Source organism: Dreissena polymorpha, chromosome 3 (genome assembly GCF_020536995.1).
Source record: "Dreissena polymorpha isolate Duluth1 chromosome 3, UMN_Dpol_1.0, whole genome shotgun sequence".
Lineage (NCBI taxonomy): Eukaryota > Metazoa > Mollusca > Bivalvia > Myida > Dreissenidae > Dreissena > Dreissena polymorpha.
Window position 1 is genome coordinate 20,612,597 of NC_068357.1, and position 18,075 is coordinate 20,630,671.

The 18,075-nt window shown below is 33.2% G+C and overlaps 1 protein-coding gene across 1 annotated transcript in view; it reads left to right on the forward strand.

Moving 5' to 3' along the window:
- Positions 1-14,272, forward strand: part of LOC127873231 (alpha-(1,3)-fucosyltransferase C-like) — an 18,438-nt gene extending 4,166 nt beyond the window's left edge. The window contains exons 2-3 of the mRNA XM_052416994.1: positions 906-1,075; positions 12,312-14,272. Of these exons, the coding sequence (XP_052272954.1) occupies positions 906-1,075; positions 12,312-13,076 (935 nt within the window). The 3' untranslated portion in view covers positions 13,077-14,272. The remainder of the gene's footprint in view (positions 1-905; positions 1,076-12,311) is intronic.
- The last annotated feature ends 3,803 nt before the right edge of the window (positions 14,273-18,075 follow it).

Genomic DNA, 18,075 nt, shown 5'->3' on the forward strand with positions numbered 1-18,075 from the left:
TGCATAAAGTTACTGTTAAAATATATCTCGTTTTAAGGAAGGATGAAGTTGACCAACGTACACTATTCAGTGCGCTCATCTCAATTGCATGATATAACCAATTTGTCTACATTAATTATACCTATTGCGTAATCCAAAAAACACAAACTTCCTTTGTTCTGCACTATTGATTTATGAAAAGGGTTGTCAAGACTTCAAAAAACGTTTACTTTTTCATTTCTTTTAAGAATTTACTTATCTTTTACAATGATAATATAGTGAGACAAGTAAAACAAACCAGGTCAAGGTCACTCGACGTATGCGTTACGTTTGCCTTAGTACGCTTAGACAACACAGCACATAGTGTTATATAATCTTTATTTTGCCAGAAGCGTGTGTTAAACGTTTACAATAACACAAACTGATTCATACACTCACTCCAATATATTGTTTTAACTTAAAAGGTCGCAGTGGTGTATTAGATATGGTGTCCGCTTGGGATCGGGAGGTCACGGGTTCGATCCCCACTGTGGAAGCGTTCCTTAGATTTCCCGCCATAGACATCAAGTACTGGTTCTAGTCCCAGGAAACGGACTCGAGGGCGTTTCAAATAAGCCTCAGGCTTTCTATGCAATCGATCTAAATTAAATATGTTTAAAATAAACTTAATGGTATGCAGACTGCACAATTGCTATTCGTCTCAATGTATTAAATTAAAACCTGCTTATAGATTATACTTATGTACAACAGTAAAATCAGATAATACAAAAGCAGCGTATATAACAAATGTTATGCTTACTTTAATATTGCGAGCAAAATTGAGTTGTATAGATAGTGCTTTTCTTGAAATATAGCTATTGAGCGTATTTATGAACTCCATACCTTCGAAGCTTAACTTCAAATATCATTCCGTATTTTTTTTTCAGAGTTGCTTGTAAACAAGACTCTAGGAACTTGTCCATACAACAACTGTTTCTCTACCAACAATAAGGCATTGTTTAACCAATCGGCAGCCGTGATCTACCTCATTAGCAGCGATGGCCCTCCCAAAGTTCCACCAGTTTCCGCTGTGCATCGGAACAAAGATCAGTCGTGGGTAGGTATCAAGTGTAATGTGTGTATGGAAATAGTCGTCTCTACCACATTACAACACAATTTAAATCTGGAAAATCTACTAAGCCAGTCTAACTAACCTTTATCATTATACGTGTTACCCACTGTTTAGTCTAACTTATTGTGTACTAAACAATGAATATGTTTAGTGATACAACAAATCGGGGGCATATGTCCAAAGTGCATAAGGATGAATTAGATTCTAACTTATAACTTACACACTGTTAAGGTCTCGGTTGTATCTTCCAACTCTCTCTTTATAGTAAAAGGTTTTGAAACACCCTTGTTACATGTTTAAGTTTATTCCTGCTATCTTGCAACGGTAACGCTAGTGTTTTCTTTCGAACATGTTTTTGTTATTTTGTGCATTGTAGTGTAGAGTAATATATGTTTTTTTTAAACAGTTGGCCTGCAAATATGACATAATAAATGCGGTGCACATTTTTATTCTTTTGTCGGAACTATTTGTCATGTCTACAATACTTTACAAAGTGTAGTTTTTACAAAATGCGATTATTGCGACACTATTATTCACAGTTGTGAGGACAATGCACTATATACGGGTTGTAGATTACAAAATACTTGCCGAACAATAAGATCATATTTCACGCAGTTAAAGACGATACGACAGTTTTCAAATGGTAATGTAAAACAATCATCGTAAATGGCGACGCTTTTTTAAGAACACGTTACCAAACCATAATACTATTAAATTGTATCAATTACTCAGATATAATGGATAGCGTCGATCTTATAGTCTAATGCTCACTTTTTCTTTGGGAAATAAGATTATTACACAATGTATAATACTCATATAATAAGTGAATATAAGGGGGGGGGGAACTTTCGCATTTTCATTTAAAGATAAAGTATTTGGCGAAAAATAATGATAAAATAAATTGCATTTTTTAGACTTGTGTGCACTTAAGATTACAAAGTTAATTAGTGAAAAAGGTAAGATGCGTGTTATTTTCCAAACCAAATTTGTTGTGTATCATGATTGTTTCTTCAGACCAGAAATATTGAACGTGATTGCATTTCCAAAATTCCCAATGTGTTGTGTAGAATTTTTCTTTGCCGAACAGAAATCGCACATGTTGGACTCTACAAGTTAACACTTAAACATATAGGAATTATTTGGTATAATGTGTGTGATGTTCTTGTACTGTTCAGTATTTACAGTAAGTTATGGGATTTGACAAAAAAGTTGTGTCTTGTTATTTTTGTTTGTGTTAAATACTTATGTTCACTGTGCTACACATTTAATTTGTGTAGGTGTATTACCGTTAAGAAGACGTTTGTACACTTTTTCGCATACTGAAGTCTTAACTGTTAAATGATCAACAAAGTATTCCGATGTTGTACATGATTTATGCCAGAGTGAAAGTGATTGTTTCCGTTCTACTTGGTGCTCTTTAAGAGTGAGTAAACGTCTCATACATACTTTGTTTAATATAATATAATTATTGGAGTTTTCCTGATGAAAAAGTTACTTTATTTGAAAATCGTAAATATGCTCTACAAATAGTATACCTCTATTATGCCCTTCTTTAAAATATAACCTTTGATTGTTACATTGCATTTGCGAATTGTTCAACATTATTTGTTTGGAAATTATATCTATATTTTCGTTATATTCTGGTTAAGACCAGTTTTCTAAAATCTACTGCAAAAATATTGACGGGATCTGAGGTTTTCAACATCTGTTCGAGTTATATTGCATATGAAAACAATGCGTTTCCTCAATGCGGTGTTAGCCTCGAGCTTTATAGTTTTGCATATAGTGCCTCATATATGCAACTAATGAAAGTATTAATTTATATTTGTTTATATTTGTTTTGCATCAAGTTCAATGTCGTGTCTACTTATATATATGTGTGTACATTGTTCAAGCTCACCTTTAAGTATACTAGTTCATAGTATACTTAATAATTTGCACACTGATATTAAATTTGCAATAGAAATAAACAACTGCAAATTACCATTTCTTGGCATACTTGTCATTAAAAAACAAACGCATATTATCACGGATATATACTACAAAAGTACGGATTCCAGGCAGTATCGCAGCTTTAAATCATTTCATAATAAACATACAAAAATAAACATTCCGTACACGCTGGCTAAAAGAATTTGCACTTTTGTCTCCGATCATGAACTTAAACTGAAACATCTAAATGAGCTTGAACAATCACTTTTACAAAGAGAATAAAAACTAACCCAAGTATGAACCAAATTTTACAAAATGCAAAAATAATAAAGTGTAGAAAAACAAACAACTAATTGAAAAGAGTTACTCACAAAATCTAATTTTAACACAATGCAGCCCACTGTGAAAAAATGTAACGATCCAATATGCTACATGTGTGGTTACATTATAGAAGGCGACAACTTCAATTTTAATGGTAAAATATTTTTAAAAAATGTCATGCGATGTTAAAAATGTTTTGTATATCTTAGTATGTAGTGGTTGCAATAAATATTGCATAGGACAAACTGGAGATAAACTACGTAATCGACGTGTTCATGAACAACAAATGCGCGATCCCTCAACAAGACAAATGCCACTAAGCAAACATTTTGATGAATGGTCTAAAATGGAACCAAAGTTTAAAATATTTCCATTTTATAAGTTATATTCGGACACTGTTTCAGTTAGGTTAGCGAGAGAACAATTTTTTATTGATTTATTAAAGCACCTGTTAAATTCATTGTAATAATTTGACGTTTGACGTCATAATATAAGTAACGTTATTTGACGTTGTTACTCTGACAATTTGACGTTATTGTGTATATTGTATATGTCCTGATGAGCTGTGCGAAACCGGTCGGCACATTTTTAATACAATTTTTGTTATACCCATGCGACGTTTGTTTACTTTTTCAATGTAGATATATATATATATATATATATAAATATATATATATATATATATAATGTATGTCTTAATTATAGACATAACTCAGGTAGGTAATGAACGAACGGATACATGCCTTAGAGCGATTCCAGATGACCAGTACAGATGGTATCTTTTAATTAATTAACGTCAAACTAGACGAGACAAACGCACCAAGTAATGGCCTATTGCTCATTTCGCTGATTATTTATGTCCTGGGTAACCATGCGGCCCATTGATTGTTGTATAATCTCAAGTTAATGGCGGGTTGATGTCCATTGATGTCCGTTACATGCGTCATATTACTTCGTTACCTGTGGGCACGTGTTTTTTCCACACGGCCCGTCAGAATTTGCACACGTTACAATCGACTGTCTGATTGTTTATATCTGTATTTTGACTGAGCTAACTGGACAGTACCACGCACACGACCGGATATTGCGGTAACCCAATGAGTTTTTATCATGGGGCCGATAGGCCGATGCATTTAGCTTGTAGTTCAGAAAAAATGTTTAAAAGTTTGAAAACGTTGTGTTAGAATTAAATCACTAGCAATAAATCGCTATAAACATTGAAATGGAGTTGCAATTAGAAAAGCATCTTGTTCGTTGATGAAACGTTTAACCCAACTAGCTTTCAATGCATCTAAAATAATTCAACAACGAGCATCTTTAATCCTGCTTCGTTATATTTCCTGTATTACTTGATTCCTTGCAATTTTGTCTGGTTTTCCGGCATACACAAGAAAATTGTAAAACGTTGTTTTTAGTTGTTTATCACATGTGAGGGTGTATTTCGGAGAACGGTTAGGGGATACACAAGCTTTGGGAATGCACATGTTTTAGTACTGTCATTTTGCCAATCAATGATAGGTTCCACGTTTTCAAATAGTTAAGATACTGTTTGATTGGTTGCATTTCATGTATTATATAATATGTTATAGTTTCGTTGGAATTATAACAGAAAGTTATACGTAATGATGTCGCCTGGGTTGAGTTCCAATTCAATTGTTTATTTTTTGCAAAATTAATATCAGTATCCCTTAATGATCCTAAACGCAACATTGTACGTTTCGTTCTATTTAGTGTTAACACTGATATTTGTTTAAATTATCCAATGTTGAAATAAGTTTTTTATGCCCCCGAAGGAGGGCATATAGTGATCGGACAGTCCGTCCATCTGTCCGTCCGTCTGTCCGTCCGTCTGTCCGTCTGTCCGTCACAATTTGCGTTTAGGTTTCGAAAAATGCTCATACCTTCTATGTCGCTTCAGATAGCAATTTCATATTTGGCATGCATGTGGATATGGACAAGGCCTTTCCATACGCACACACATTTTGACCCCTGTTACCTTGACCTTGAACTTAGGGTCCGCGTTTTGGTTTCGAAATCTGCGTTTAGATTTCGGAAAAAGTTCATAACTTCTATCAAGCTTTTATAGGGGGCATAAGTCATACTATGGTGACAGCTCTTGTTTAAACTAATTAATGAACACTTTGTTAAAAAGCCAGCGTCGAGAGCAAAATGTGTCTTTTTTGTTTCTATATGTCCTTGTTGTATCCCACTTATGTTTTGATCATAGTGTATTGCAATTGATAAAATTGCAATGCAAATTATAAATAAATAATGTGATAATGGACAACCTTATCGAACACATTTTTTAATTTGGAACAGCTCCGAGAAGTAGCCATTATTAATTATGTGTGATATTGCATTCGTATAGAATAGTTTGACCCTATTAATAATGCAGTCACTGAAGCAAATGCTATGAACGTCATGACTTTCTATAATTGCATTGCCGTTGTGTTACATTTAAAGATTGTATCTGTTTTATCATTGAGTGTGTATATTATATAATTAATAACCGTGTTAAAGTCTCCATTAATAATGACACTTCAATGGGTGTATTCCAAACGAATATTTTCCAAAGTCTAAAAAATGATGTATCGTCTTTGTTTTGACCATATATATTAATTAGATTTTTGAATTTTAATTCTCAACAATTAAATACGCCCCACTATTGAGTATATATGTTATATTACCTCATAGCGCAATTTTGACTTGATTAGGATTCCAACACCTTTTGAGTTTGAGTTCCCGCTTGGAGCCAGTTCGCCATCCAATTGTTTTCTTTTTTGTTTCCAATTATTTTTAGCTTCGTGCAATGAGTTTCTGGGTGGAAACTATCAGATTTGTTATTTAACCATATAAACACATGCTGACGTTTGTTGTTTTATCATAGGACTTTTACATTAAAACTGCATGTACGAATATACAGTTATGTTCCTCCTCCAAAAAAAGTAGTGCACTTATTACAAACTTGTTGTACACATAGCTGGAGTGGACATAATAACAACTATAATATAATCGATTATTTGAAATGATTCGTTGAGTTGCTTTTTACCAAGCATATCAACATGATACAATATATGTGTATGCATTGGTCCGAAATAGATTAATGTCAACATATAAAGAACGACATACAATACATATTACCGACAAATACATAATTATTTATGTTTAGATATTCAAACCTGTATTCAGTTGTAAATATATGAATGGAAAACTAAGGTTTTTAATATATCTGATCATAGTTAATTATTACATGTTATTGAACTGATTATAATAGAACCATAGACTATACTGATTATTTTAAAACTGAGATAGAAGTTCATGTTTACTAGATATATACTAGAGCATAAATATAGGTACCCATACATGTCATATAGACACATCAATTGAAACACAAACATAAAAAACGAACAGTATTAATAATAACTATTGCTTGAATTAAATATTTGTATTTATCTGTTTTAATATTTATTGTCGTTGTTATATAGTACTATTAATTATTAAAGAAGGGCATACAAAAGCAAAAATATTAGTATCACATTTATATCTTTATCCTTTTGTATTAAGTATTATTCCAGAAATAAAAACTATTAACGATGGTATCAAAAATAAGTTGCAAATGCGTTTTTACATAATACGACAAAGAGCAATGATAAAGGACAAATTATGTTTTGTATTCTGTATACAAGAATTAGTTGTTTTAAGGTTTTTAGTGTCAGGCTATTAGTGTCGGGTTATAAGTGTTGATTTTCTATGTTACATATCGCTAATGTTATGATTATAATAACACAGTCAATTACCAAAATACTAACATCACAATATTAAAATCATTTTCTGGAACCTAATTTACTATTACGACGATATTCAGCATGAGATACATGTTTCTTTTCGCTTAATTCGACGTAGAGAAGTAAAATCCGTACATATCATATAGAGAACTTAATTCAAATTAAAACGCTATTAAGATACCATTAATTGAACATAGACATATTTTTAACTGTATAATCCACATACTAGGGTATACGCATCATTTCCTTGTCGAAACAAAATACGAGGATCTGCGTAGGCTATTAAGACCACTTCTCTGCGTTGGCGTTTTTTTTCTTATTAGGCCACTCCAAATTGATTTGTTTGTCGTCGGATTTGCCGCACCTATTTTTTCAAAATGGAAAAAAAAATTACCGCTCGCACTCATTTTTGTGTCCTTCTGTAACCATAGCGCATGTGTTTTTTTTAATGTGTGAAAAAAGAAAAAAAGCACTCTCGCAGAAACGATTTAGACGCTGAATATGAATGCCAAATATAGTGTTTCGTAACCTTTGTAATCGATAACTGTAGTCGCTCGAAAATTCGATCGGGACGACCACACAAATGGCTTCCTACGTGACCGTTTTAACAAATTGCGGTGAAAAGTTGCTGAAGCCAACCCTTATAAATATAAAAACATCTGCTTCGTTCTGTGACTTATTTGAATGTGTTTGCTCACGTTCGAACATGCAACTATCAGCAGATACCGTTGAAGCATGTTCATTTTGAAACAACATCGGGAAGTTTTTTATGCATTTTCTTTATTAAATGGGCATATGGACGGTATTTCCCTATATGTAGACAAAGTTTTCCTATAACACGATTTTAAATGAACAAAAACTTAAAATATAATCATTAAAGGCTGGTTCTAAAAGAGTCACATGCACAATGTTTTAGAAGTATTAAAATACATGGTTGACGGAACATGTTTTACAGCTAGGTCCGTATATTTTAGAAACATCAAAACAGTTCTTTGTAATGTATACATTTATTTCGGAAAAATACAATACCGTACTAGCCATCAATATGCCCTTTTAAAATAAGGTATCGACCATGGATTATATGCATTGCCTTTGTCCGACGGTCTGTCATTATCATTTTGATGATTGTCCCTCTTTAAGTGCTATTGCAACATGGTATACCTTTTCACAGCTTGCAACATGGTATACCTTTCCACAGCTTTCAGTACTGAAAACTTCGAACAAATATAAGCAGCAGTGGGTAGACATGTGTCCCTCACTTCAATGATATGGTTATATTTCGTGGTCAAAGGTCATATGCAACTTACTCCTATAAATATGAGGTCGATATACATCGACCTCATATCGTTTAACGTCAATTTGCTGTAGCATCGTTCCGACATGAAATCATATCGGAAGCTTTAACGGCTGCAAATTCATATAACAGCGCAAAATCTTCATGGAAGAGTTATTCAATATAAAAATATAAACATTATTTTACTAATTGCAAATGAAGATGTGTAATTAAAACTTACAAGTAATGCTATTCCTAATATGAAAACACTAGCTTTAGACATGTGTCCTACAATTTCAGTTTAAGTGCTGAAACCTAATTTGGGTGCATTTTTATTTAAAAAGTATGTAACTCATAGATATATTATTGCTTGTTTGCACATAGATTATTTTCTTTGTATAAGAATTGATTTGAATGTAAATTATAGCTGTGTAAACCTGTATCTCTTGTTAATGCAATATTTTTCTATCGAAATGTGATTTTTTTTTTATCCTTCGCTCTTCGCTCGCTCGAAAATTTTCCTGTTTTCAAAAAAAAAAATAATTTGTTTTTCACTCGCCTTCTCAACTTTTTTTCAAAAAAATCCGTAGACCAACAAATCAATTTGGAGTGGCCTTACAGTGTTAAAGGAAATATTAAGAAGGCGTTACATAGAGAAAAAAGAAACATTTGGTTATGTGGTATTCTGAAGGGTCATTGAAGTGTGTGTTACACAGATTCTTTAAAACATACACATGTTCAGTCGTTTGCATTTGAACAAACATTATCAGTCAAATGTAAATTGTGTATATCGCATTTATACTAATTTAAGTTTGTATTATTTCACATGGTAAAAATAGTGGAAGCGTGTGCACAGTAGTAATAGCGAGATTAATAGTTTCATGGTAGCCAGTTCATAGATTACAGCAATACATATGGAAACTTTTCAAACTTGAATATCTCAGTAATGAGTTACGATTCGGATTTAAAATTGTACATGTGATCATTTTACTATAATCTGTGCAATATTACGATAAACTCATTCATCCGTGACAATTGGGCGTTTTTGCACGTGGGGTAGGCGTGGTTTCATTATTCTGCATGTAAAAATGGTGAAACGCAACGTGATTCTATTTTTTTTTATATTTTAGGTGGGTTTATACACCAGGAAAACACAATTAATAAAAAAATCAATATGTCTCGAATACAATTTCAGGTGCGCAACAGCGCATTCGGCATGTTGCAGGCTACCTTCCCCACTTGCTGAAGCATCCCATTGCCACGGATGAATGAGTGTATTGTTTGCTTGCACATACTGTTGCCAAATGATCACATGTACATGTACAATTATAAATCAAAACAGAGATACTGAGATATTAACGTTTGAAAAATATTGCGTTCGAAAAGTCATCAAGTGTAGTAGAACGTTATATAATTCTTCAAATTTAATTTCAATGTCATCATTCTCGGTGGAATTTAACACCAGGAAAACTTAATTATAAAAAAACATAGCTCGTATGAATATTCATGAGCGCAGTGTTGCAAGCCGGTCGGTCATTAAGACGTGTAAGTTAATACGTCTTACTTTTCACATCATTATTTTACGATGAACGATTTTTAGAATTTTACTTTTCTGTGATACTGTAAGTTGTTTTGTTTGATATTGTTACATGTATGTTGATGAATTTCATTAAATTAACATGAAGTATTAGATATGTGTTGAACTAGTCCGAGTCAAAATTTCAACAAAATCCGTTCTCAAATAAGGGGGCTATATTGATCTGAATACGTGTTGCGTTAGAAAAGTCCCCAAGTGTACTTTTAATACATTTGCTATCATTTCTGTATAAACTATATTTAAATATTCAATGCACTTGGAAATGAAGTATTCGTGTATATTGTTCCATGTTTATTGCTTAAAGCGGAAAAACAGCTGTGGATATTTTCAACTTGCAATAGTTTTGGCAACAAATGATAAAAATAGAAAAACAAGGAAAGTTTGGGAAACGTAAGTGAATATTATTATATGATAACATATGAATGCTACATAAACAATTTTATACATTCTCTAGCTGTCACTGTGTACTATATAGTATTGTTGAATCGCACATAAACGTACATATATATTATTTTACGGAAACCGTTAACTAGTTATATGAAGAGAAATGTTTACTTCAATACAGTGTCTTAAAAATGATTGGTGGATGAAGAACTTTAATTGGCGTATCCTCGAGGAACTCGTGGTTACACTATAGAAGAATACATACTGTAATATAAACTATACTGTTCACACAAATATATTATTTGTGGGCGAAGTTTCACTTTATTTTGATGTTGAGTTGGGGCCGTGATAAGTTTATCCAATGTTCGTTGTTTTCGAACTTTACTGGTATGATTTTGTTCATGTGGTTATTGAACATGGTTTTACCGTTGCTTAACCATGCATCGCTCACTTCATCGGTCATCTCTTTCTTTACAAACATCAGAACATTCAGATTCAACGTAGTGATGTCCTCATTTATGAAAAGATTTGTTCCGAGCGCGTTACTTCCTTTTTGCTAATATATGCCCTACGTTCTATAGGCTTAATAGTCTAACTATAATGTCTCTGGTAGTATTGTTCTTGTTTGGTAATCTATGTGACATGTCTATGTCTGCCATGATTACATTGCAGATGATGTTATCTTTAAGTATTTTGAGAAAAAATTAGCAGATTCTCTGGCGGATTTTCGAGGGTTTGTATGGTGTATGCCTTGAATTTTAATAGCATTGGCTCTGGAATATTGGTCGCTTTCATTTTCAAACTTCTTTCTCTGTTGATCTTCTTTTTCAATTATATTGTAATTGTTTTGTGTATACGTTTCTGGCTGTACCATTCTTCTTTAAGGGTGATTATTTCGGTTTTGAGTTTTTCGACAGCTTTATCGTTTTCAAACAGATGACTTTCAATTACAATTACCTTATGTATGACGGATTTAAGGACATCGTCTTTCATTTCTGTGAACAATTATCTTATTTCGTTTCTGATCAACCCGTCGCCTTTTATAATTGAGTTTTCTAATTGTGTATTCAATATGTTAATCAACTTACCCAGTTTCGCAAGCTTTATATTAAGTATTTTTATCTATTAAGCTTCATCTATGTCGTGCTCTGTTTCAGAATCATTTTTCCCACACGTATTATCAATGCGTTTCTGTTTCGATTTCTTCTTTATCTGTTTTCACTCTTTTCAATCTTTTGCGCTTCGTTTATACGTACACTGGACACTTCTCGTTTGCGCGTCAGCTCTTTTTCGGAGTCTTTGTTCGTTGTTGACCTTGGTGCACTTTTACTATTATGAGCAGTTTTCTTTTAAAATGATGTGTAGACCATTTGCAAAGTTGTTGACCTTGGTGCACTTTTACTATTTTGAGCAGTATTCTTTTAAAATGATGTGTAGACCATTTGCGATATTTATGTTTCCTGTGTATAGCATTAAATCTACGATCAGAAGTTTAAAGTTTAAGTTGTTCATTTGAAGTTTAACGTTTCATGCTGTATCCATTTATCCAATCTACCATGTGTATATAGACAACCACATATTATGTTAAATTAGTAAACCGCCTCATCGGGTTACAAACCGAAAAAACAACTTGCAAGATGCACATTTGACATTGCAGATGAGTGCTTTTGAAATGTAGCTGACGGATAGTTGTATGTATAGTCCTCCGTAACAACATGCATTTCATGTGCCAATTTCAGCAGCTTTCATGTAATCGTACTTTAGTGCGGTTCACTAAGTAAATCATTGTTTTTTTTATTGCCGTGCGGTTTATACATTCATTGTTTTTTATTATTATTTATTTATTTATCATTATTATTAATCATATATTATATTAAAATTATATTATATACATTTATGTGTATTTATCTTTCGATTCATTGTTTGTAGATATTCTTCAACCTCGAGCCCCAGACACTATACGGAATCAACTTTGGGCCAGAATGGGCATATGCTATGAACTGGTCCATGATGTATCACAGAGATGCCGACATTTTCTACCCGTATGGGACAATAGAGCCTCGGAATAATAACAATTCGATCCTGCAAAAGAAGAACTACAGTTCAATCTTTGAAGGAAAAACGGTATTAGCGGCATGGTTTGTAAGCCATTGTCAAGTCCAATCACGGCGGGACGTGTATGTTAAACAGATGATGAAGTATGGAGTACAAATTGACATCTTTGGATCATGCGTTAATGGAACACGTTCGCTTCCGAAAAACGACCATCAAATGATCACTACTGTGCTTAATCAGTCAAAGTTTTATTTGGCTTTTGAAAACTCTATGTGCCAAGATTACGTTACCGAAAAGTTTTTCGAAAGGTTCGATTCGGATACAATTTTGGTTGCGCGTGGAGGAAATAACTACACGAAGTATTTCCCACCAGGCACTTTTATAAATGCAGCTGACTTTGGTAATGCTAAGAAGTTAGCGGAGTATCTAATAAGATTGGGTAACGATAAAAATGAATATATGGCCATTCTTCGCAGAAAAGACATGTACGTTTCAACGCAACCTCAGCTTGAAAACTGCAAGTGTTATTGCAAGCTTTGTGAAATGTTAAACAATGTTGACAAATACCGTAAAACATACCTGAGTATCCAGGAATACGTGTACTCAAAACCTTGCAGTGCACCAACGGATATCGAGTAATTTGAACGTTACGGTGTTGGTTCAATAAGGAAGAAAGAGAGAGAGAGAGAGAGAGAGAGAGAGAGAGAGAGAGAGAGAGAGAGAGAGAGAGAGAGAGAGAAAGACAGATGGAGTCAGATGGAGACAGAGAGAGTGAGAAGGGAGGGAGAAAGAGAAACAGACATACAGACAGACAAACAGACAGAGTGACAGACAGACAGACAGACAGACAGACAGACAGGCAGGCAGACTGACAGCAGACAGACAGACAGGCAGAGACAACGAGAGGCACAGAGGGATACAGGGAGATACATAGAGAGACAGTGAGAGACAGAGAGAGCGAGGGCTAGACAGAGAGCAAGAGAGAGAGAGAGAGAGAAAGAAGAGGCTACCTATGTTTATATATTAAATGTCGATTATTTATCAAAGAGTGCGTGTTTAAAACATTAAGTTATTAGTATTATTAGTGTAGTGCATGTTATGGACTGAAATCGCATTTATTAATATTTCCACGTATTATAATTTGTATTATATAATAAGTTATATATATATATAACTTTGAGGGTTGGGCTTTTTGAATCCAGTCATGTACATCATCACGCCATTATGATATTATCATTCAATAGTCAGCATATGTGGATTACATGGCGGACGAGCGACTATTGTGATTTTATTCTGTTAAAAAACAATCTAAAAGATGGAATAGCAATAACATACTAATAATAGAGCCACACAAAAGGAACTGGAAATTTGGGAGTGATTGTTTTTGTAATTATATTGCAGCTTTAAGTATAAACGTTATACCCAAATTGTACTTGTCAAAGTATTTTAATATATAGCAATCGACAACTCATGTTGTACTGCACTTCGAACGGTAAACCTACAAATGATTTACAAAAGGCTAAAGTGTTCTTATAAAACACTATTTGCTCAGTTTTTGGTATGTTTCTAAAAAATTAGGGTTGACGGTTGACGACTAGAATAGTTTGTCGAACAGATTTGTCAACTTACGTTTGGACGTTAAAACCTAAATCAATTTACCGTTTTACCGTGTGCGTTTGACAGCACAAACAGTTTGCCGAGCTGTTAAGACTGCTAAACTTATCAAAGGTAAATTTTAACTTACATCATGTGTATATCAGTAGACGTAATACACTTATAAGTATAATATAAAATATGTATTGGTGGTTAAATTGTAAATAAACTTATGATAATAATTGCTTGTTGTTTTGATTTGGTTGAACGTTATAACGTTAGAGATTCGTTACAAAATAACTAGACTAGTGTCGACGTTCATTGGTTTTGTATTGTTAAATGAACACAGAGATACAAGTACAATATACTTTTAACATAAAAGCAAGTGATTACCTCACGTGTCTCTTAATTTGACGCCGAATTAGTTATTGTTGTTATCCGATAATTTACCTCTTATATATGAACGCCCCGTTTTATTGACGAATGCAGTTTCATTATGGTTCCCATGCAAAATTATATGTATTGTGCTTTGTATCTGACCATCCGTAAATTGGCTGGTCGGTCGGTCGTTAAACAATCATGCAAATCCATTATCACTTTTGAAATAAATGTATAAGGCGTCTAACTTGTTCTCACAAGCAACATATTTACCGATTTATATGATGATTTGTCGCATCGTTCTAAAGAGGTATTCCATAAATAAAATTCCTTATGTAAACTCTTCTGACCTTGATAATTTACCTTGTGATCTCGATATATAATTTTTTCAATAACGTCTGACGTATGTCGTTCGTCAAAAGTGACTTTGGTACTAATTACCTGATCGCACTTTGAAACAATCTCAAGATTTTGGGCGGAAACTAATGTTTATTCTTACCATCCCATGCGACTTTGATGTTTGTCATGTTTATCTAAAAATGAGAGGCCTATTCCTTTTATTTGGGATGAATGTGGTCTTAAGCTTTGAGATAGAACCTTGTCGCTTGTCAGCAAGTCCGTTTGGAGGACGGCAAATTGTATAACCTGAAACTCAACTCTCATTCTTGTTCCGGATCCTTCAACCAGCCACACCCTGATAACCTCTCCAAAAAGTTTACGAAACGAAGTAAGCGTGGCTGCATAATTCGTACGATCAGCTACACGGTCTGGAGGAGGAGACGTACGCCGCCAAAGGAAACTCAACCCAACTGAAAGGGAACGGAGCCCGGGTCCATTTTTTAGGACACAAGATAGCTTCTGGAGCTATTTAATGGATCAAATTGGCCCGAGAGGGAATACCAAGAAGAACATGAACAGCTTTTGCATGTAAAAAAATCGAAGAACTGACGCAAAAGCTGAAGCGTTACCACTGGGACATCATCGGGCTAACTGAGGACAGGTTGCCAGGCTTCGGAGACATCAACATATGAAAGACACACTTTATGGTTACTCGGTCATCATCATCAGCATTATTATTAACACTACTACCATCATCATCAGCATTACCATCGTCATCGTCGTCGTCGTCATCGTCATCATCATTATTTTAAGTATTTGCTCCTTATTTGTAACGCTCTCGATTCCGTTTCCCGGGCCTAAAACCAGTATTTAGGGGAGATGTTAAGAAACTCCCATAGTAGGAACCGAAACCGTGATCTCGAGGTCGCTAGGCAGACACCATTTTAATTACACCACGCATTCTGACACTGTTTAAACAATTTGTTTTTTAATAAGATTATTTCGTAAATTGGGTACTTTACAACTAGGTTTTCACATCATACAAACATATCTTATATCAAGATCTCTCATCGATAATGCAAATATTATGCGTTAGTCGACCTAACAGACACCGTACTTATAATTGTGTAAACAGGGTGTTTATTAATCATCGATCACAAATTTTAGCAATAAACCAACCTCATGATCGAAATTGAAAACAAACAATAAATTGTTTATAAGATCTCTTTATTATTTGACAAAATGCATGGCTACGTATCTGTTTGAAGTGAAGCAATTTTCTTTTCACGCAGAGAAGAAAGAGGTAAAAAATAAAAATAGAGTTTCAATTACTATTGACTCGAACAATTATACGTAGACAATTATTTATTAAGGTAATTCAAAAAGTTTAGTCTGATCAATAGTTATATTAATGATTGAACAAGTGCAGCAATATATGCTTGATAGGTTTGAAAAGCTTGTCACATTTTAAAGGGTAATATTGTTCATTTTAGACCTTATATTAATAGTTACAGGGTTAGTTACTGACCCGATACGGGATATAAGGTTCTGTGGAAAACCATATCGGGGCGAGACCGAAGGTTTATATCACGCTAACTACGTTCCATCTTATCAAATAAACAAGGACAAACCATGTTGTTTTTTTAAACTAATATTATCGAAAATAATAAATTCAAGAACATTATATAACAATAACAAAACTTCAGGAAAAATCATAAAAAAGGAATGTACATGTAAAATACATATTTTCGTTACTATTTATTGATCACAATATTGTATCACAATGTCAAACATGTGTATATTCTTCACTGGATTATGTCGGTTTTTAACAAATCAATAACAATTTATAACATACCAGTAACCTAAAGTTTAATAGTTGTTGTTGTTAATAGATAAATACATTTGTTTTGAGTTAATAGTATAATCCAGGAGGATTATTTTATAAAGGAAGGGGAAATGTAATATGAAGGCGATATTACCGATAAAGCATAGGAACAGTAGCATTTAAACTTAGTATATGACAACAGATGCTTTCAAGACATTCCATGATGCAGGAACACAATTTGACAGGTCGCGAAATTATGCAAAATTTACCTGTATAACATTTCATTCACACTGGATCCACCACCGTTGTTTTTAATACAACTCAGAAAGACAATAAGGATAAGAAACTTGCCATTAGGAATTGCATTTGTAATGTGTAAATACTCCATGAATTCGAATTTGTTTTGCTTTCGGCGCCCATTGTAGCTTGAAAATATTCAAAGTTGTTATTTATGTACATATGCTCAAATATTGAACCTTACTGTTGTGGTTACACTGCACTATTTTATTGTCGAAAAAGGGAGCTGAATATAATAGGGACTGAGTGCTTTAAGTACTTTAATCGACGAATCCGGGCGGCCATTTTAAATATTTCTACTGCCCAATATAGTCTACTGATACCATACAGAATATATGGGGTCAGCATGTGACGTCAAACAGCCAATGAGAGAAGAGTATTTTGTAGATGGCGTGATATAAGGATATATAAAGCGTACAATAAAAATTATAATGTCATGCATGTATGCATATGTATTTATTTATTTGTTATACTTATGCATTGTTATATTTATGGTTGATGTTTTTATTGACTAATATTTTTTTATTTATTGAAATATTTATGTATGTCTGAATTAATGTTATGGATGTATTCATTGATTTAATTATATATTTATAATTATATTTATATTTATAATGCCAATATTTTCAATATATATATTTATTTATATTTGTTGTTATATTTGTTGCCATTCCCACATTTTTTATTTAGGAAGAAAATGGATTCATACAGATATATATATATATATATATATATATATATATATATATATATATATATATATATATATATATATATATATATATATATATATATCAAATCGATATGCAAAATGACTGCTGTTCAATGTGTGCTGTCATTTGTTATCTCACATTGCAAAATAATTTTACCAATTCCAATAATATTTGAGTTAATTAGTGTAAGGTTAAATAGACACTTTATTTATATTTACTTGCGTTTTTATCTCGGGTTAACTGTTTCAACCATATTCGAAGAATTATGTTTCGTTAGCGTCATAGTTAATAAATCATATCCTTAATTTTTCATTGATTAAATCAGTACCTCGATTATATTCCTAGGAATGTATTCATTTGAATAATGCGATTCAGACCAAAGTAAAGTTCCGGTAAGTATTGAGCTTGTCGGCAAATGGTTATATTCGCACAGTTTAATCACGTTTGTCGTATCATTGCAGTCTACGCTTTTGTTTATAGCGCCCAACAATTT